The sequence below is a fragment of the Mytilus californianus genome, unplaced genomic scaffold (assembly GCF_021869535.1).
Source record: "Mytilus californianus isolate M0D057914Y unplaced genomic scaffold, xbMytCali1.0.p SCAF_11, whole genome shotgun sequence".
NCBI classification, from domain to species: Eukaryota; Metazoa; Mollusca; class Bivalvia; order Mytilida; family Mytilidae; genus Mytilus; species Mytilus californianus.
In genome coordinates, this window is record NW_026262593.1 from 20,964,105 (window position 1) to 20,985,350 (window position 21,246).

Genomic DNA, 21,246 nt, shown 5'->3' on the forward strand with positions numbered 1-21,246 from the left:
ATGAAGCTATTGAAATGTAAATAGTTTTATCATTCCTCATCTACGATTTTTTTAAATTCTATAAGAATTACCTGGTACTCCATAACTTGTATCATAGTCGCAGACAGGAATTGGTAGAACTTGTCTGTTGAAGAGTTCAAAGGTCACATACTGTTGACTTCTGTCCAAGTACATACTCATGTTCAGGTCTATACGGAAATATTCATCTACTTCATTGTAGTCCACCAGAAAACTGTAATACAAACCGACCACTATTTAATAGAATTCTAGAAAAGGGTAAAAATATTTCCTTCTAACATAACTTCCTTTTTTGTTTATACTTCTTTTTGCTTCCCTCTTGTAATATAGGGGTTTTGCAGCATTTGTACTTTACCATATAACCACAATAAAAATCTAAATTATCTTTTTCTAATGTATTTATTTCAATTTTTCCAATTTAAAGCAAGACTCAGATATGAAGAATTTTAAAATAAACATGTATTGTTATTTGAGTTTTTGGCTTTAAGCTTATTTATCAAATTTTATTTTATTTATGCACAACATAAAAATGTTATAAGCTTGATTCATAATTAGATGCGTTAGGTTGGAAGGCATTTTAATAAAACCAAAACTACAGAATGTTTTTTTTTTAAGTTCAAAATTCTGCATAAATCTTAAAATTGTCTTTAGCAAAAATACAGATATTCATTCTCTTCTTTTTTTTGACAGCGGCTCAACCCAACAAACAATTATTCTATGGACAGTACTTATTATCAATGTGTAAAACTTACTCAAATATATAGGCATCTAACAAATCTTTGGTATCTTTCTGTCCTGTAAAATTAGATTTTTCAAAATAAATAAAATGTTTCTAAATGTTCATCAGGTTGTAAATAAAACTATAGAAAAAAAAATAACATTGAAAATAAAAAAAAAAAAATTATCAGTATTGTTTTCATTTTAAATTGTACAAGTACATAATCAAACATGACTTATTAAATTTAAACTTGACATATGTAATGTTTAAACTTACCCCAGGCATAAGTGAGGAAGTCCAAATCAATGACCAGTTTTTCTATTCCAATCTTGAATGACCTTTCACACATATTGAGGTCAAAGTAAGCATGCAATGATGTCCTCAGTAGTGGTATATATAAACAGAAGTCAATGTAAGTACAGCGTGATGCGACATATCCCTTAGGTGTGGCTAGAGATAATGGAGTCAGTGCTGTTAAGTTACCTAGTCCTCCAGGACATTCTGAAGTAAAGAACAAAGCCTTAATATCAAATAACATTGTTCAGATGTTTATAAAACATTTTTTTGTCAGGTTAGTATTAATATGTTCAAATTTTGTCACAAATATTTGCTGTAACCCTTCAAACTCCTTAAATTGAGGAGAGGAGAAAAGGCCAAAATAATAAAATTGCCTCATTTTGAAATCTTCCCATTTATGTTTAGATATGAGCAATAGCCTAAACAAATAAGATCTATTACCACATGAAGTCTTATTCTCATACATAGATGTTAATGTGAGTTAGAAAACTTTGAACATGGCTATTGGTCATATCTAATTTACTTAATATTAAATGTATAAGTGTCCTTACTGGTAAAAAAAAAAAGATCAAACTACCTGTATTTGGCTGTGTATGGTCCGCATTTGTGTATAATTCGCATCCCCTTTTAATCCCCCAAATCTAATACAATATTATTCATTTATCAATTAAATTTAAATAATTTGGAAATGATTGACGAAAATTACTATTTTACCATTTAAGGACAAAGCAATGGTTCTTTTCACATCTACTCCTTTGTAGGCTTATCTGGTACCATATTAGTACTAGTCAAAGTATCTATTACTAAATAACAACTACAGTACTCTCTAATTACAACTCTCTAATTGAACACATCAAAACATGCAAATATACTTACCATCTCTCCAACCAACAGAATCTGTTGGCTGTGATTGGTACATTTGACTGCTTATGTCACACTGTGGATCTTGTAGGTATTCAGCTATACCAAGTTTCTCTAAAATCTGCTTAACTACAATGTCTGTCAATTGGCTCTGGAGAGAAAGCCCTTGCTCAGTCAAGAAATCTGAGGCTGAGAAATTATTAAAACTGATGCTCCAGTCACAAGCAATTTTCGGAAGATACAGATCCTTAACAATTTCTAGGGTTATATCACAAGCTTTTCCTTCTTCTAAACAGACACTGGCATTCATACTAACAATGAACTTCTTTTCAGCATGTAGATCAATTACCATAAAACTACAAGAGAATTATCAAAAATGATATTGCAAATAGAATTACAAAAAAAAACAAACAAGTGTTGACTTGTCAACAAAAAGAATCATAAAATTACATTTATAAACAAAATAAAATCATATAGTTACCAGTGAAAACAAACAGCATTACATGAATAAAATGGTTTATCAGAATGGTTCATTCATGGTATTATCAAAATAAAATATATAGTGGTTTTAATCAGCCATTTTAAATACTATAAAATCTATAATACTCACTCTAAAAACATGATGTTGCCCAACTTAAGGTTTTTCACCATACCTGAAAAATGAAAATGCAATAAATTTAACATATAAACTATCATATGTAAGGCCAAAAAAATAGTATAAATACCTAAACCAAAGCAGCATGTTCCCAATGCATGCTGTGTCAAATGTTCTAGCAATTTTTTAAATCATCAAATTTTCCACTTTCCTGGTTCTGTTTATAATTTGATGTCCAATGCAAAAAAAGAAGAAAATTGACAACTGCAACTACATGGCATCTTCTTTAGTGTCATGTCAGGTAATTTTTATGGAAAAATTTTATTCAAGGGGGAAATTCATCGAAAAATATTTTACACATATTTTGGGATTTTTTGCATTCAAAAAATGAAAACTATAAAGCTCCTGCATTATTGATGCTGGCCCCAATAAGGCAAAACACTTACCACTATCAAATGAAAAGAAGGCTTCATCAACCCCAAAATGATCTATTCCAGCCTTGATTCGGTACTGACATCCATCTAACAGTATGTAGAAGTGGAAGGACTTCTTTATAAACTCAATTTCGACACAACATTCTACACCTGTGCAGTAATCTGGTATGTGGCATGTTACAGGAACATTGTTAGGTATCTTTGGTAATGTAATGTCTAAAGGACATTCTGGAAAAAAAGGCAAATTTGTATAAGACAAATATCTACATAAAAACTATAACCAATTATATACATGTCAAATTTTTCCCCCTTATCCAAGTTATTTGGAGAAGGACATCCAACACTACTTTTGGACAATTCACTGCCTAATAATTTAGGAGGCTGAAATAATTTTCAAAACAATCTTTCCTTCCAGGCTTGTCACGGTAAAAGCATAGTGGAATTTCTATCTTTTATTTTTATAGTCCTGTTTTGACATGAAAAATGAAGAACAGAAATAATTTCAATGTTTCTTTGCTTTGGGTTTTGTCATGTGTGTAAGGATTCACCATACCCCTTTTTGTCCACTATAATAGCAAAATAGTCCCGTTGTTATAGGGCCAGAAAAGCATATAAAACGTTTAAAGATTTAACTTGAAGCTTTCTCCTTTTTGAGTAAAAAACATGTTATTTCAACCTCTTTCAAGCTACAAAAACAGCTTGTCTTCTGACTGAGCACAGTCTTCAAGATCATAAAAAGAACTGACCTTTATTCCATCCGTCTGTTGACGGAGAGTAAGGGGCACTGCTCCTGCTACAGGATGGATCTTCCATGTATTGTTTAACTCCAGTTGCTTCTATGAATAGATCTGAGACATATTCTGGCATAGCATCAAGAGCTTGGTCTACTTGATTTTTTAAGAAGTCAGTTGCTGATATGTCTGAAAAAGAATATCGATTATTAATTAAAAAGGTGAAGTGAACAGACTGCATTATATTTTGAAATTTTCATAAAAGTTATATTAAAATAAATGTTTTTCACTTGCAAGTTCATAATAATAAATTCTTTGAGTAATGGATTTAGATATCTATAGTTTCTATTTTATGTTGAATACTTGTAAATTGTCAAAATGCATAGTGTGGATTCAGTATTATTAGTGAGGTATCCTAGATTCCATTGGTACAGGTAAACTACGAAATTAAATGTTCAACGAAGTATAATTTTCTATAGGATTGTATGCAGACTGTAGCAAACATCTTCTCTTGGATTTGGTCATATAGAGCCATAGGATTGTATGCAGACTGCAGCAAACATCTTCTTTTGGATTTGGCCATACAGAGCCATAGGATTGTATGCAGACTGCAGCAAACATCTTCTTTTGGATTTGGCCATATAGAGCCAAAGGATTGTATGCAGACTGCAGCAAACATCTTCTTTTGGATTTGGTCATATAGAACCATAGGATTGTATGCAGACTGCAGCAAACATCTTCTTTTGGATTTGGCCATATAGAGTCATATGATTGTATGCAGACTGCAGAAAACATCTTCTTTTGGATTTGGCCATATAGAGCAAAAGTATTGTCAACAGATTTACTTACTAGCTAAAGAGATTTTAGTCTCTAGATTACATATAGGTTATATATTGTCAACAGATTTACTTACTGGCTAAAGAGATTTTAGTCTCTAGATTACATAAAGGTTTTGGCAGCAGTATATCTTTCATAAGCTCCACTGTATAAAGACATGACTGTTTATTATCCACACATAATGAGACTCCAGCATTTAATAAAAACATCTTTTCTGTCTTCAGATCATCAATCTTAAACCTGTAAATGAAAGAAATCAATAATTTTCAGAAAAAAACAGATACAGTGACAGGTAGTAAATACCCTGATAAAATACTACCATACATAAGATGTACTAGAAAAAGTACTCATTCTCTGAATATTACTTTTACATCATTTATATTCTTTTCTAGAGAGCCTTTAAATGAGGATGTGTAAGGATGAATATGAGCAATATGTTGACAACTTTATGGTAAAAAAAACAAAAGAAATAAAAAACTGTAAATGAAATAAGGAATATCAAACAAAAGAGATTAAGGATCTCTTTATATGATTTGTACTTTGACAAAGTGACCAATCATACTACGTCTTATTTTTATATATATATGTTCTTTTTCCAAACTGAACCAATACTAACCAATTTTAAAACTTTTAAAAGTATGAAAAAACAGACAGATAAATTAACATATAAAGAAAAAATCAAATCTTTTTTACCATAAAAAATTTAAGCTACAAAATAAAAAACTCACGTCAATCGAACAACATCAGACAGACTTATAATTTCCTCTGTTCCAAAATCATAATTCAACAATTTCTTGTTGTATGGTAAATTTTCTATTCCAACTGAAAACTCATAATTACAAGCATCCAAACTGATATAAAAATTAACAGCAAGATCAAAGTCAGTTATATCTAAACAGCATGTAACCCCAGTACATGTGTCCATGATGCTACAAGTCAGTGGTATACTGGAACTTATTGCTTGTAACTGTATTGGCAAGGTCACATTGCACTCTGAAAATAGAAATGAAACACGATTGATGATTGAATTTGTATAGACAAAAAACATGAAAAAACATAAAAAAACATAAAAAACCCACTGTGAACGAATTGTTTCCTTTGGAACAGATATTATACTGTATTAAGAGGAGGTATTAAGGCTAAATAAAAAGGAAAATCAAGGAAAAATTATTGTTGAGAAAAAAAATACTATGTTAGATTTGCCTTGATATTATGAAACATTCTGGAATGCATTGTGAAGTGATAGTGTCATCCTCTCTGCATGTTAAAGAACCCTTACAATAACTTCTTAAGAAATCCATAGGTATCCTGTTATAAGGCAAACATACCCTCTTTTCAAGTGGCATTTAAAATTCCAGCTATTTATTAAAAACAACTTTGAGATCACCCCCAGTTTTTGGTGGGTTTTATTTTGCTCAGTCTTTAGTTTTCAATTGTGTTTTATATACTGTTGTTCGTCTTTTCATCGTTTTCTTCTTTTTTAGCCATGGCGTTGTCCGTTTTTCTTTGACTTAGGAGTTTGAATGTTCCTTTGGTCCCACCTCTCTTTTATAAGTATATTTCATTTTGTTTGCATCAAATGATATTTTAAATGTATACATACTGTTGGTCCATCCGTTTACAGATCCAGCAAATGGAGCGACTGTCCTGCTACAAGATGGATTCTTCAAATATGGTGTTAATCCCAGAGCTTCTAGCATTTTGTCACGAACTAGGCCCTTAACAGCTCCAACAATACCATTCTGAGCTTTAAAGTCACTTAATGAGAAATCTGAAAAATAATAAGAGAGTTTAAACATTTTCTTTAATTTCAAACCAGTATTATCATATGTTCAGAAAAAAATCATAAAAAGGAGATGTGGGGTATACCTTAATGAAATAGGAACCCAACATCACAAAAAATTCAAAAGACATATGCATCTAGAGGTCAACATATGGTCTTCAACAATAAAAAAAAAGTCTCTATACTGTATGTCAAACAAGTTGCTGTGTCTAGAAAAGTTGTGAACAAATTTAACAGAGAATATCAGACATCTGAAATCAACACAATAACATTTTTAAATGAGTTTTAGTCAGACTATTACATAAGGAACAAGAATATTTTCACCACTTCACAGTGTACTATTTGACCATGAATATCTTTTTTGTAACTTACCAAGGCTTGTTTGTGTCCAATCACAACCCAGTTTAGGGAGTTTGGTGTTTTCAAATACTGGTACAGAAACCAAACATGGTCCACTCTCCTCAAAACATACACTTAAGTTCATGTTTAACATGTATTTCTTCTCAGCCTGCAAGTCATGAATTGTGTACCTGTAAAGTATAACGATTATTAGTTATCTTTTAACAACACTGTGTTAACCACAAAAGCATATAGTTTAAAATATCCCCTTTGATATAATATAACCATCCATACATAATTTCAGAGTCAAATCTTTCAGTCACCCTTATTTCAATATCCTCAGGAAAATCTGATTATTATTTCATCCATCTTCTCAGGAAAACCCTTAAAGCAGAATCCTATAATAGTTTCTTGTTAGACAACCCTTATTTATGGCAAGTTCATATTTATGACTGACATCTACAAAATTTCCAATATACCAATAAAATACAGAAATCTTTGACATCTGGAGAAGCTTAAGTATGATTGAGGAAACAGTCAGTTATATCAAAAATTTCACCTAATGCTCAAAGACAGTATGTATTCTATAAATTATGAAAAATATTAAAACCAGCAGAAAAATTAACAAAGTAAGTTATGGCATGTCAAAGGATGTAAAGTCATTAGTCAGTCTAACACAAGGCACAATTACTGCCTGTAGCATACCAAATTTTCCAACTCTTCATTAATCTTAACAAAATTTACATACCTATTGGGTTTATTGTTAATTTGTTTTCGGCCTGAATATGCATGAAATATTTGCCACTGGCAGTTCAAGCAAATAAAAATGAATTAATCAATCCAAATTTGGTTGAGAAATAGAGTACCTATTTATAAAAACAATTGACTATTGGTCTTGAGTATGGATCATAAAGTATACTTACTCCATTTTGAGGACTTGTAATATTGACATTGTCTTTTTCTCTCCTGAAAATATACAATGTATGTAAAATATAAATAATAACTTTATTAAAGTCTCTATGAACCTGCTTGGTGGTATCACAAAGTTGCAAAATATAATTAGCAATTCTTTGATATAAATATTTCAACCCAAACTAGCATCTGTTAGTTTAAAATAAAAATATTTAAAATAGCCCCAAAACATTGGTGTATTTTTTCAAGGAAATTAAAAGATTTTAATTAATGATTATTATATTTTATTACATGTATATTTCTAATAATGAAAGTCTCATTTAGCATAACATTCTCTGCTTTACTTAATATTACAATTGATCAAACCAATAATGTTTTCCAAATTTAAATCACAATATGTGAAATTTCCTAAAATGACAATTCTTTAACATAACAAATGGAAAAGAATTCATTGATTCTACTGTGAAACAATGAATCTGAAATACTACTATTCAATCTTGACTATTAAACAATTCAATTATTCTAATTTTCTTTCCGAACATACATACCCCATTCGTAATCTATAATGGTGAAATTAAAGGCTCGTTTCTCTATACCGATACTCAGCTTCCAGTTACAAGCATCTAACAAGGCGTAAATACGGAACGATTTGCCGATCTTTCCTACATCCACACAACAATCAATACCCGTACAATAATCTGGTACATAACAACTGACTGTTCCTCTGATCTTTGGTAAAGTCATATCGGCAGATTTTGGGCAAGCTATAAATAAAAGAATATCATGTGTTGCTTGGTTACTGTCTCAATGACTCTTACTATTCATAGTTACCAATAATTCCATTTCTTTTGATTTTTAAATATTTCATGTAACTTATATGGTGTGAATGAAATTATAACAAATGTCATTTAAATATATGCTTGTTACTCAATTAGTTTAAATTACTGCAATTCATTTAACACCTCAATACATGATAAGCATTTTACTAACTTTCACTACCTAAGAAATTTTCTGTTCAAACAGTGACATCTTTTTAAAGAAGACCAAATGCTTCTTTTGGTAACACATTTCTGTTTTCTGCAATATTTTTACCAGATACAAATATTTTATATGTTTTCTTTTTGTATTGAGACTGATGTGTTCATTGAGTGACAGTTATTAATAAGATTATAAGACTTCATTGTATTTTAAGATTCACTCAATCATACAAACACATTTTTTCTAAAATTCAATATTTTTTTTCATCCTACCATCAGCCTTCCAGCCATCCACTGCTCCAGAATAAATTCCTTCAAATCTGTCACAAGAAGGGTTGTACAAGAACTGGGTCAGTCCAAAATCATCAAATAATTTGTTGGCGAGAGCTGTGGATAAAGACTGCCCTGCTTCTAAACCTTTGTCCTTGACCCAGTCAACCAGAGAGTCTAAAATGAAAAATATATTTTTTAATCTTTAAGTAGTTCATGTAATCATGTAGTCTATGTGCACAGACATGCAGAAACAATTCTCTACTGTAAAGACATTTAATACTTATATGTAATAGTGCTTGCCTACATCAACTGCACAGATTGAGTACTTCTTTTGCTCAGTTGGTATAAATGTAAATTACAATGCCAGGGCATCATGGTTTGATCAAAGTTTAATGTTCATCTCCAAAAGGAAGACCTAACCTCTAATGTTTAAGATGCATCAACAAACAACAAAACTCAAGTCTAATACTGTCTGAATATTTTATAATAATGTTCCCAACTTCAAAATAAAATGAATTATGCTATTTGTGTGTCTTTCGGTTTCTGTCCCATTGATGAATACCTCATATCTCTCTTTATTCATAGCATCATCTTCCATTTTGAAAAGAAAGAAAAAAAAGTTTTTGCTAGGGTCTTTGCATTGTTATACAATGTCTTAAGTGTGAGCTCGTATTGTAAGGAATGTTTTACTGGCACAATTATCATACATAGCTCCATGTCAACCACAAAATTATACAACTGTTGTTCCAGCTTTTTGTATTGTAAATATACCCTGTGTATGTGTATTATGGGAAATTATATCGAATAATAAACATACTCGTATCGCCTGTCCATCCACTCATGTCCAGATCACAAAGCGGTTGTGGAAATTTCTGTTGTACCAAGATGTCAAAGTTGAATTGACACTCTGTGTTCACATCCAAACAAATAGACATGGACATATCCACAATTAACTTCTTCTCGAACAATAACTGGTCAACCGTAAATCTATTAACAGAATGTTTTAATATCTTATAAAGAAAGATTACATTGTATTTTCATAAAATCTCATGTTATTAAGTGTCCACTTATTTTATTTCCTTCTGTTGTTTATTTTTGCTTTTTTTTTCATCATTCTAAATTACTTGAAACATATTTTGTGAGATTTTTTTGGATGTACATATAAATACTTGTTCTTGATATATGTCATCAAAGTATTCTAATATCAATTCTGATTGGACAATTTTGGCTTCAATTCCATCATGTTTGTCATCAGAGTACTCTTCTCATTTAGAGTCATATCCAGCTCACAATTATTAGAACCTTGTTTTCTATTTTCAGTGTCTTTATATTTCTTTCAAATATTTTAGCCCAGCTATCTCTGTTTAACCAACTTTAGAAAAACCTTTTGTTCTTCCACTGAATAGGATAAAAGAGAAGGGTTGTGTCATCACAAAACAAGTGAACTCCATCAGATTTTGATGTGATTTTCCCACATCATAAATCTTGCCAGTGTGTTTGTTGTCTCTGAATTTATTCACAACATGTCTATACTCAGGGTCATTTAAAAGTTGTTACTGATTGGGGGGAGGGCTGGGTTCATCCATTAGAATATATAGTAAGCTTTATATGTATTTCATGGGTAACATGTGCTGTTGTCAACCGAACATTTGTTTTTCAAATTAAAAAAATTTTGCTATGACATAAAATAAAAAATGACAACTTACCTTATTTTGATCACATTCTGCAGTGGAACAACAATTTCTTTGCCTGTTGTAATAAGAAAAAGCTAGTTATGTATTGAAAATAAGGTTAATATTTGACCACTAATAAAAATATTGCCAAATTATACTTACCTTTAACAGAAGATCAGAATTTTACAATTTTATTTCATAATTTTAATTCACGTCACACAAAATAAATTGCTAGCTTATATTTAATTTTTGTCTGCAACCTTTTTAAATGGCAAATGACCAAACAAAATTGACAATTGACAAGCTTATCTTTTATCAAACTTAAAATATAATCGCTGCAGTATACGTAACTTACCCCATAAATCACCAAAATCTAAGATTTTATATTCAAAGGTAAGTTTCTCGATTCCACCTCGAATGATGTAACTACAGGTATCAATATACAGGTAAGCATGTAACGAGATATCCAGGTAGTCGTAATAGAAACAACAATCTAGTCCAGTACAATAGTCTGGTATATAACAGTTCATAGGTACCGTTATGTTAGGAGGACTTATTATGTCCAAGGGACAGGCTAAAACAAAAACATAGTTTTATTAATTTCATCACAAGAAATTATTATTTTAACCTTTATTCTATTTTTTTTCTTTTTTAATACATTTAATTTTTTTTTAAATCATTTTCTCATTACCTGTATAATGTGAGTTTGTAAATTTTCATACAAAAGAAAAATAGCTGTATATAATAAAAAAAAACAATTCTAAAAAAGTCTAAATTTCTGAGTTAAATTTGCAAAACAAATTGAATAAATTTGCCTCTCTTGTAAAAAAGAATGGCTCCCTATAATGTTTCAATATTTAAGTAAAAATATTAAGTATCTGTAAACTAGACTTACTGTTTTTCCATCCATATACTGCAGGTTGATATTGATCAGCATTACGGGAGCATCCTGGATCATCCATCATCTCATCCAGGCCAAGCTGTTGTAGCAATAGCTGGGCAACATTCTTAGCCAATATTCCAGCGAAGTCTGTCAGGTTTATTCCTAACTGAGCTCCCCAGTTAATGGCTGAGAAATCTGCAGAAAAATATTAATGTTTTCTTCAATTTTTTTTTAAATTTCAAATTTATTTCCAACAACAAATATGCAGCTTAATTTAACAGTAAATCATAGAGAAGTATACTTAGTATTCTTAACTAAGTGGATGTAAATCATGTGATATACTGTCACAAATTGAGTATACCTAGTGGTAACATTTCATGCTCTAAATGTATTCAGTGAAGTTATAAAAACACAAATCATTACACAGAAACATAAATAACTATTCTGGAGTCGGTTTCACAAAAACACTTACGACTAAGATACCACGTATGTCATGAACAATTCAGTATACTTACAATTAATCTTGTAAGTTTTTTTTGTGAAACCGACTCCTGTAATTTAGGCTTATGACTTACTGGACAAACTCATTGTAGCTGTCATGTCACAGAATGGTTGAGGAATTTCACTTCCACTCATCATTGGAAAGGTTAAGCATTGGTCTGGTGCGGTGTCATCAAAACATACACTGGCAGTTAAATCCACAATAAATTTCTTCTCATTAGGTGGTTTCTTCATTATAAGTCTGTAAAAATGTCATTGAATTCTTGATAAACTTATAATTCTTTTGCAATGTTTATGTATCAACTTTTTTCATTGTCTAAAATTCACCATTTAATCCACAACTGTCTTGGGCAGCCATTTTGAATTGCTGGGATTCATAAATGTTTAATTCATACAATATAATTGAAAACATAACCCCCCTCAAAAACTTATACACACTATATATTTACCTAACCAATGAAGGACAATTGTAGTCCACATAAGGTAACATCCAGTAACTTTTTGTTTTAATCAAGTTCTGGAATCCTTTATACATGCTTATATATATCAATAAATTGAAAACAAAATTGAAAACAAAATGGATCACTTTATGACAACCAATTAAATGCTTTTGAAAAGAAAACATCTCTATTGGATAATTGTTATTCCAGACAGTATATATTGCAAGTATTGGTGATCTTGACTGACCAGGATTAGATCATGAAATATTTATAAGATATACATGTTGGTCTCAATATTGCATTGGACTGTATAATTCAATATTCTACGCAGGATATAAACCTCATAAAAAAACCTTAATGTCTTTTAAAATGCATAAAATAGAGTTATATTTATCTTATCTTTGCAATACTTACGTTATCTTGACAATATCTTCAATATTTAGCACCCAAGGTTTTCCTGAAAGTAAATATTAGCAATTCATAATATGATATAAATACAAGAAAACAGATCAAAGGTAATGAAATTTATAAAAGGCCTACTGATCATGATTTTAATTAAGTTTTTATGATTTAAATTGATTAAAAAAATCAAAGCAATTAATGAAATCTAATTTTTATAAGTGATAACAATTTTCTTAAAAACTGTAGAATTCCATAACAATTTGTTTTAATGGGTTAAAAAAATGACTAAAATATAATGACATGTTATTAAATAATTCATCTTGCAGATACATACCCCATTCGTAACTGTCAATTCCACCTTCGAACAAAGACAGATTCACACCCATATTGTTGATACCAAATGATATACTATATTCACATGTGTTGATCAGGAAATAAGGGTGAATGGTCAGCCCAATGAATGGTATCTCAGCACAACACTCTATACCACTACAGGTTTCGGTAATCATACATGTCATTGGCCCATCAATTTCAGGCAGCTTGGAAATACTTAATGGACACACTGTAAAGAAAATGTTAACCAATTATAAATATCATCCATCAAAAGCTTAAAAAGGTACAACGAAAAATCTATTTCAGAATCTGAAGCATTCTGGGTAATATTTTAAATGCGACCAAACCACTGTTTTTGGTTAAAAATCTAGTAGACAAACATGATGTTCTGTGGGACACTAATGGTACTCTTTTATTGTTTCATGGAACAGACAGACGAACAAAGGTAAACCAGAATACCCTTTCCTTCCATAAGGAATAAGGAAATTCAACCAATGACCTGGCATTATTTCATTTTTAAGTATGAACAATGAAATTAACCCCAAAGTCCTTCTGATTCTGATTAGGTGAATTGTTTAAGAGGTTGTATTGATATTTTATCAATATAATGGAATTTTAAACAACTGTCATACAAGTGGGAGGTTTAGCTAGCTAAATTATTCACATAGTAAAAGACAAATGCAAAATAACTATTAAAGCATTCATAAAAAGTTTTTATTTGGTCTCTGATGGAAATTTGTTTCATTGGCAATCACACCACATCTCCTTATTTTATATCTATAAATAAATTGATTTAACTTACTATTATTCCATCCCACTACACTAGGGTCATAGATACCACGTTTACGATCACATTTTGTTTTGAAGAAATCTGTTAGCCCAACCTGTTCTAGAAGATATTGTACAGCGCCCTGGGCCAGCTGTTGTCCTGCCTCATACCCAATATCCTTTGCCAATTGAGAGAACGAAACATCTAAAAAAAAGAAGAATGAAAATCATGGAATTTAACATATCTTCAATCTTGATATGCTTATTAAACACAGAAAGTTAATTTCTTTAAGAATTTCTTTATTTTTCTAAATCAATTTAATAGACAAAACTTTTGGTATATCACCTCTGAGAAAAGTGTGATGAAAATTATGGTATGGGCAAACAGGAATAAGGACTCTGAAAGATCCAAAAAGTGATCACATGTTACAACTCATCACTGTCAAGATGCTAACCAACAATGAAATCATTCTGTTGATTAAAAGCGTAACAGAATTGCTTGTTGGACGATTTCAATATATCCAATTCTTTTAGAGTGGGGTAAAATAATGATTAAGATCATGATGAATTATATACTGTAAACCATTGTCAGGTCTATCCCTTTTCAGCCGACTTCACAGCGATTTATTTTCATGGTTTTCTTATTTTTTTCATGTCTCTATATACGGGAAGACCCAATTGTTATATATTTAAATGTATCCAATTTAGTTTTCTTCTCACGAATGATGAAAAATTAAATCGCTTGCGAAAACTATTTGGTTATCAGTATATGAATATAAATGAAAAAGAGGTGACAATGGATTCTAAATTGATTATAAACTAAAATACCAATCAAATCTATGATAACTTACTACTGAGGATATTGGTTAAGTTTCTGGAACAGAGAGGAACTTGTTGGCTCTTCAGTAAGTGGAATCCATCAGGTGTGGGTGCACAGAATGGCTCGTTGTCATCAAATGGAATGCAGATTGTCACTATAGTATCAACGATGAATCCTTCTCCTCCTCCCATTTTACTTATGGTGTACCTGACAATAGATAGATATGTTGGTTTAAAATAAACCAAGATAGCCACAGAGAAGCTAATATCATCCACTGATATACTTTTTTTTCTCCATATCACTATTATTTCAAAGGAGCATAACTCTCCGAAAAATATAATGGATACATGCTTACTTTCTATCTCAACTGAGATATTGCTGATGCAACCCTCTCACATAATTTGTTCATGAAACATCAGAACATGAGCATTCATAATGTTGATTTTCCAAATTTGTTCTACATTTTCAAGGGCACAACTCTCCCAAAAATATTCATTTAGCTCTATGGTATAGCTGATGACACTTGAAATTATGTCTGGGCTGTTTCATGAACAAACCTTCAAAAAACCCTATTACAGGTAAAGTATGCAAAATGTACAAATACTAAAATGTCATGCTGTGATTTACTTTAATGGTACATTTTTACTAATCATAGTGTTTTATACAAAGTACTTACAGAATTTTAACAGGTGCTGGATCACCACCACCAATGGTAAGTTCTTTCTGTGTACCTATGAAACATTATGAAATATTTATATTAATCTACATATTTTGAACAAGTATATAAAACTGTGATGATTTTTTACATATGAAAAAATAAAGACAGAATAATAACATAAGTTTATATCAAAAACATCAAACAGATCATCATTTTGATTTGTAGAAAGGACAAGCTCACTCACAATATAACATGGTTCTTGCCCAGAGTTTAGATATATGTTTTTTCTTAGTCTAGTTATGTACTTATCCTTAGTCTAGACATGTTCTTGCCCTATGTCTTGATATGATCTTGCCCTAAGTCTAGACATGTTCTTGCCCTAAGTCTTGATATGATCTTGCCCTAATCTAGATATGATCTTGCCCTAAGTCTAGATATGTTCTTGCCTAAAGTCTAAACATGTTTTTTCCCTGAGTAAGGCATAATATTTTTTCACTATAAACACATACACATTTTCAATACCATAGTAAGGAAATAAGCTAGCTGAATAAATCTTACCCCAAGCATATTCAAAGAGAGTCTTCTTGTAGGTCCAGGTTCCAAATCCAACATCAATGGTGAAGTCACAAGGACTCATTTTGAACCAGAAACGAACAGAATAAGCTATCACTCTGCCTCCCAAAGCTGGTGGTAATGTAAACTTAACATCTATACAACAGTCCAATCCAAAACAGTTATCGGGCATCTCACAGGTTACAAGATGTTTCACAGAAGCTGGTAGATATGATTTTACATCAATATTCCATGGACAGTCTAGATCAATGGAAAATTGTTTTTACAATTTAAAGAAACCCTAAAGTTGAGCAATAATGTAACATATATGTATATGTATTCAAAAGAAGGTTCAATGAAAACTTGGTAGGTAACTTAAGGTGGTACCCAACACCTTGACTAATATTAATCTGGCTCATTTAATTTTCATAAAATTTTGACAAAATGTTTACTTTGACCCTTTGACAAAAATATAAAAATTTCAAAAAATTTGAACCAACCACTTTATCAGAAAAATTTCATTGGTTATATAGCAGTTTGACAAACACTAACTTTGATCATTGAGAAGCTTAATATTTCCTTAACAATACAACGTGATTAAAACGTTTAGCTAATTTTTACAGAGTTATCTCCCTGTAGTGTTAGGTACCACCTTAAACTAAAAGTTACTACCTTCCCCCCATTCTGTTGTTAGTCAACTATTAAATTGTTACAGTATATTAAGAATTTTTTGTACAAGCCATGAACATCCTTATTTTGTTTCAATTCCCATAAAACACCTTTATCTTAATTTCAGTCAATGTGACATAAAAATTAGAAAAAAATAGTGTTGAATTATTTTTTAATGCCAATCAAAATCATGATTCTGCCAAAAGTCAATTGACCTGATCGATCAGCAAACTCAATCAGAAAGTCATAATTATTCATAAATTTACCAAAAAATCAGAAATAGCACCAGGCAGAATGAAAAAAAACCTGCTTGATTTCAAAATGACAGGAGGATGGTATGAAGAACATTGGTGACATTTTATGTCCCAGCCATTTACTTGTATGGCATTTAATGTTGTAAAACATCAACAAAACAAAATGGTTACTATGCCTACTTGTTGGTCCTGGAGGTACTGTACAGCTTCCTTTCTGGAATATCGTCTAAAACAAAAAATGGAAAAAAAAAGTTGCTTCAAATTTCATCAGAAGCTATACTGTGGATTCATTATTATTCTTGGGGAACCAATTTTCATGGATCTTGTGGGTAAATATTAATTTAAAAGTTTTACGTAGTACACAATTTTATAGGCTTATATTCAGATTTTGGCAAAACCATAAAAATACAAATTTTCCTCAATCCATGAAAATTGGTAACCACAAAATAATTGAATCCACAGTAATACACTTGTATTTCTAAATATATAAAGCTTATTGATAAGATATCTTTAGAGTTAAAAATTCGTAAGGGTTCCATGGAACCCAGTGTCTCGCCTACTTTTGCTGTTAGTCGCAGGCTCAACAAAAATGGGGAAAAATTTATTGAAAATTTTCCTCTAGATACTATCTTTTGATTGTATGAAGCTTCTGTCCAAGTTTGGTAAAAATCCAAGATGGTTTATGAATCTAATAAATGTTTTAAAAACTTTAACTGCAGACTGTATGTAATGTTAACTGGAAGAAAAACTAAGTCCATTTTTAAGTAATATACAGAAAAACAGGAAATAAATTTTTACAAAATTTTCTTATAGATACTAGCTTTTGATCATAAACAAGCTTCTGTCCAAGTTTGGTACAAATCCAGGATAGTTTAAGAAAGTTATTAAAATTTTAAAAACTTTAACCACAAAGTGAATGTAATGTTAACTGGCAGAAAAACTAAGTCTATTTATAAGTAAAATACGGATAAACAATTTTTTTTTTTACAAAATTTACTTCTGGATACTATCTTATGATCATAAACAAGCTCCTGTCCAAGTTTGGTAGAAATCCAGGATAGTTTAAGAAAGTTATTAAAATTTCAAAAACTTTAACCACAGAGAGAATATTTGTGGACCCAACCGCCGCCGCCGTCGACAAAATGTAGGATCGCTATGTCTCGCTTTTGCAACAAAAGTCGCAGGCTCGACAAACATGAATCTAAAAGGCAATTTAATATCCATAAAGACAAATTTTATGTTTTTATAGCACATTTCATTTTTTATTGATGTAAAAGATCACCTATGTTTACCCGTATAGATTTTGCTGCTATCAATTCAATGGAATGATGAAATGACCAAATGACCAAAGCCAAAAAAAACTGCTTTTGCTCCATGATGTCAAACATATAAGTTCTTTCGTGATGCTAAAAAGTTATAGGAAAATGTTCTATTTCTTTCAATACAGGACATAGTTGGTGTATACTACTTACATCTAATTTTAACAACCTGAGAATGAGGTCAAATGCCTCAGCTGTAATAGCTCCTCCCAAAGTTTTAGCAAAGTCTGCCAATGCTCCACCACCTAAAAAACAAAAACAAAACATGAAAACAAATGATAAAATGTCTGAAGGTTTTCATATTTAATGATGTAGTGTCACATTTTCTTACTTCTTATCTAATTACAAACTGAGTAAAAGTTCCCTTATATAAAATATCTTCGAAATCTATTGATGTTTTACTGTTATGGTTAATAAATTAACTTTCTTTTAATTTTTTCTCCCTTTTCTGTTGTATATGAAATAAATTGTATTTACTCCCATGTCCCATCTGTCATTGTGATCATGTGACTAACCTGGTAATGTGAAATTCTCATTACAAAGAGGAATGGGAACTTCATAATCTTGTACGAAATACTCGTCAATGACACAGTCTCCTGCAATACAAATCCTGAGTCCAAAGTTCACAATGAATACTTTCTTTACGTCAGCGTCACGATCTATCTTTATCCTGCAACAGAAATGTCATTACTTTTCACTTCTATTTTTTTTAAATACATTAAAAATATTCTATGAAAACTAAATACTAAAAAGCACATGCTAATTATTACATTGAACTTAAACTACTTGGGAAGGGATTTTTGAACAAATCAAACATACCAACTTTTAAAATTGTTTTGGGGAACAATGTATCTCCAAATGTGTTCTGGAGACAGGGAGTACTAGTGCTCTTAAAAAACGTTTTATCTAAAATGTGTGAATTTTTAAAAGAAAATGGGTGTCGCCTACCATCTTTAAATAAATAAGGAGAAGTGCATGTTTTAGAATTTATAAACCCCAAAAGCACACAGAAAATAAATTGAATAAATACTTACATCACCTTTATCTCAGGTGTTATTTCAAGTACTTCTTCTTTTCCTGAAAAAAATAAATTATTATATTAAAATTTTTGATGTGTAAATAAATTGTTAATTATTGTATATGCACGAGCATCTTAAATCATATAATAAAAATTATCTGAAATCAAATTGTAAAAATCTGAAATTTTAAGAGAATACTAGATATAATAAAAAATTAAACTGGATTTTATCTAGTCTCAATCTTCTTAGTATACAAATATTGTTACTGACCATTAACAGTTTTAAATTAAGCTTACTCCAGCAAACCATCCTGTTAATGTTCAAAAAAACACTTTTGTGTTGTCCTTAAATACAGACATTCCCTTAGTTAAGAAAATAAGGGATGAGTGTGTGGTGCATCACGCTCTGAAAAAGCCATGGTCTAAAAAAAAACATTTTCGTAAATTTCTTTGAAGTATATTTCTTCACTGTGTATCAATACAACATTATCACAACATACCCCATTCATAAGAAATCAGAATAAACTGCCGTTCCCATTTCTCAAAACCAGCATAAAGGATGAAGTGACAGGGATCCAGTTCTACGTAGGCTTTCAATGCTTTGGTGTAGTCTATGGCCTTGATGGTAACATCAGCACAGGCATCAAATCGCATACAGTTTGGAGACATTTGGTAGTACAGATGTTTCTTCAGTGTGGGGTTAGTTATAGCAGGAAGAGTCAGGGTTTTGTTGATAAGTGCTATGTAACAGCCTGAAAAAATAAAGAAACATTGCATTTTGGTATGGAGCATTGATTTTTATCAGACATGATAAGGAAAAAATATACAACTTCAAATTCAACTTTTATGCACAGCTAAAATATCCATTTGAAGAGGATGTATGAAAAATTCATTGAAATCTAGTAACTGGTTTAAGAATTGAAAAAAACAAAGTGTGGACAGACAAAATATTATGACAAACAAATAAACTGTCACAACAATCAGTATATCAAGGAATTAATATTCAGATTTTCTTACTTCTATCATACAGTTCATATCTGTCATTCAGAGCAAGTCTTGTACCAGTGGTGCTTAGATCTGCTTCAATCATCTTTCCTTTCAGTATAGCCAATGTCATATTTTCTGGTCTGGGACAAGGTCCTGTCGCAGAAAGTAAATCCTAAAAAAAAGATATATACGTATATTATACTGGAGAGAAATAGCCTAGCTAATCCTGAAATTTGATTGAGGAAAACAAAATTGCTTACACATAACTGTGGTATATTTAAGTTTAGGTCAACTGAGTTGTAATATCTATGAAATTCCATTTTAAACATTGATAACTTTTTATGAAGGTTCACTTCACATTTTTTTTAACTTTTTACCAGCAATAAACTCTAGCTATTCTTATAAAGTCTTGTATCTCTATTATAAGCACATCTACTTATTTCAATTTTCTATAATTTGGATGAATTACAGGAAATTTACAGATAAAAAAATCTATCTTAAACAATATAGAAAAAGTTGGCATATCAAACTGAAATATTTTTTTCTTTAAAAAAATACTTACTGCAGGTAAACCAAGAGCAGCCAATGCTTCTTCAGCTAGATTGCCTGCCAACTGCTTAGCTGCCTTTTTGCCAGCCTGTTTCAGTCTTTCCAGGACAGCTTCCTTACTAAAGTATGTTGCCCAGTTTACTGCAATTATAAAATAGTACAATATATAAGTCTGAAAAAGGACACATGACTGAACTGTTAATGCACTGGTTCAGTGTAAAATAAGTTGACCATTTATTCTTGTAACTCAAAATAAAATTTCAATCCCAAATTTTACGAGGTATTATCCACAAGAGCGATATTTCATTATCCACATATTTTTACTTTCTCGTTAACATTTACTTAAAGGTCACTTACTTTCAGGCCACGAGTAACTTCCTTTAAGATAACATATTAAGGTCACTTACTGTCAGGCCATGAGTAACTTCCATTAGGATAACATATTGGCAATGGTAAAACAGCTTGATCCAGGAGGTTGACTGTAACCAAACAATTTTCTTCGTCAGGGTAAGATCCTGGTTCACAGAGACCACCTCCAAATGTTGCAACAGTTTCCAAGTCTGTCTTCTCTATCTTTAAGCTACATATATATGAAAATTACATTGTAATTATACTTCTTTTTACTTCATCAAAACAAAGTATTTC

The 21,246-nt window shown here is 30.9% G+C and overlaps 1 protein-coding gene across 1 annotated transcript in view; it reads right to left on the reverse strand.

Moving 5' to 3' along the window:
- LOC127719723 (uncharacterized) overlaps positions 1 to 21,246 on the reverse strand; it is a 164,002-nt gene that overhangs the window by 112,510 nt on the left and 30,246 nt on the right. The window contains exons 33-65 of the mRNA XM_052225961.1: positions 21,009 to 21,181; positions 20,615 to 20,742; positions 20,083 to 20,224; positions 19,566 to 19,817; positions 19,082 to 19,124; positions 18,563 to 18,717; positions 18,201 to 18,292; positions 16,909 to 16,954; positions 15,812 to 16,066; positions 15,272 to 15,326; positions 14,627 to 14,802; positions 13,810 to 13,980; positions 13,009 to 13,236; positions 12,687 to 12,729; positions 11,907 to 12,073; positions 11,344 to 11,526; positions 10,804 to 11,022; positions 10,482 to 10,524; positions 9,593 to 9,762; positions 8,776 to 8,949; positions 8,074 to 8,289; positions 7,537 to 7,579; positions 6,647 to 6,804; positions 6,095 to 6,262; positions 5,220 to 5,484; positions 4,568 to 4,731; positions 3,670 to 3,843; positions 2,936 to 3,151; positions 2,505 to 2,547; positions 1,910 to 2,250; positions 1,013 to 1,237; positions 771 to 813; positions 72 to 232 (exon numbers count right to left, since the gene is read on the reverse strand). Of these exons, the coding sequence (XP_052081921.1) occupies positions 72 to 232; positions 771 to 813; positions 1,013 to 1,237; positions 1,910 to 2,250; positions 2,505 to 2,547; positions 2,936 to 3,151; positions 3,670 to 3,843; positions 4,568 to 4,731; positions 5,220 to 5,484; positions 6,095 to 6,262; positions 6,647 to 6,804; positions 7,537 to 7,579; positions 8,074 to 8,289; positions 8,776 to 8,949; positions 9,593 to 9,762; positions 10,482 to 10,524; positions 10,804 to 11,022; positions 11,344 to 11,526; positions 11,907 to 12,073; positions 12,687 to 12,729; positions 13,009 to 13,236; positions 13,810 to 13,980; positions 14,627 to 14,802; positions 15,272 to 15,326; positions 15,812 to 16,066; positions 16,909 to 16,954; positions 18,201 to 18,292; positions 18,563 to 18,717; positions 19,082 to 19,124; positions 19,566 to 19,817; positions 20,083 to 20,224; positions 20,615 to 20,742; positions 21,009 to 21,181 (5,132 nt within the window). The remainder of the gene's footprint in view (positions 1 to 71; positions 233 to 770; positions 814 to 1,012; positions 1,238 to 1,909; positions 2,251 to 2,504; positions 2,548 to 2,935; positions 3,152 to 3,669; positions 3,844 to 4,567; positions 4,732 to 5,219; positions 5,485 to 6,094; positions 6,263 to 6,646; positions 6,805 to 7,536; positions 7,580 to 8,073; positions 8,290 to 8,775; positions 8,950 to 9,592; positions 9,763 to 10,481; positions 10,525 to 10,803; positions 11,023 to 11,343; positions 11,527 to 11,906; positions 12,074 to 12,686; positions 12,730 to 13,008; positions 13,237 to 13,809; positions 13,981 to 14,626; positions 14,803 to 15,271; positions 15,327 to 15,811; positions 16,067 to 16,908; positions 16,955 to 18,200; positions 18,293 to 18,562; positions 18,718 to 19,081; positions 19,125 to 19,565; positions 19,818 to 20,082; positions 20,225 to 20,614; positions 20,743 to 21,008; positions 21,182 to 21,246) is intronic.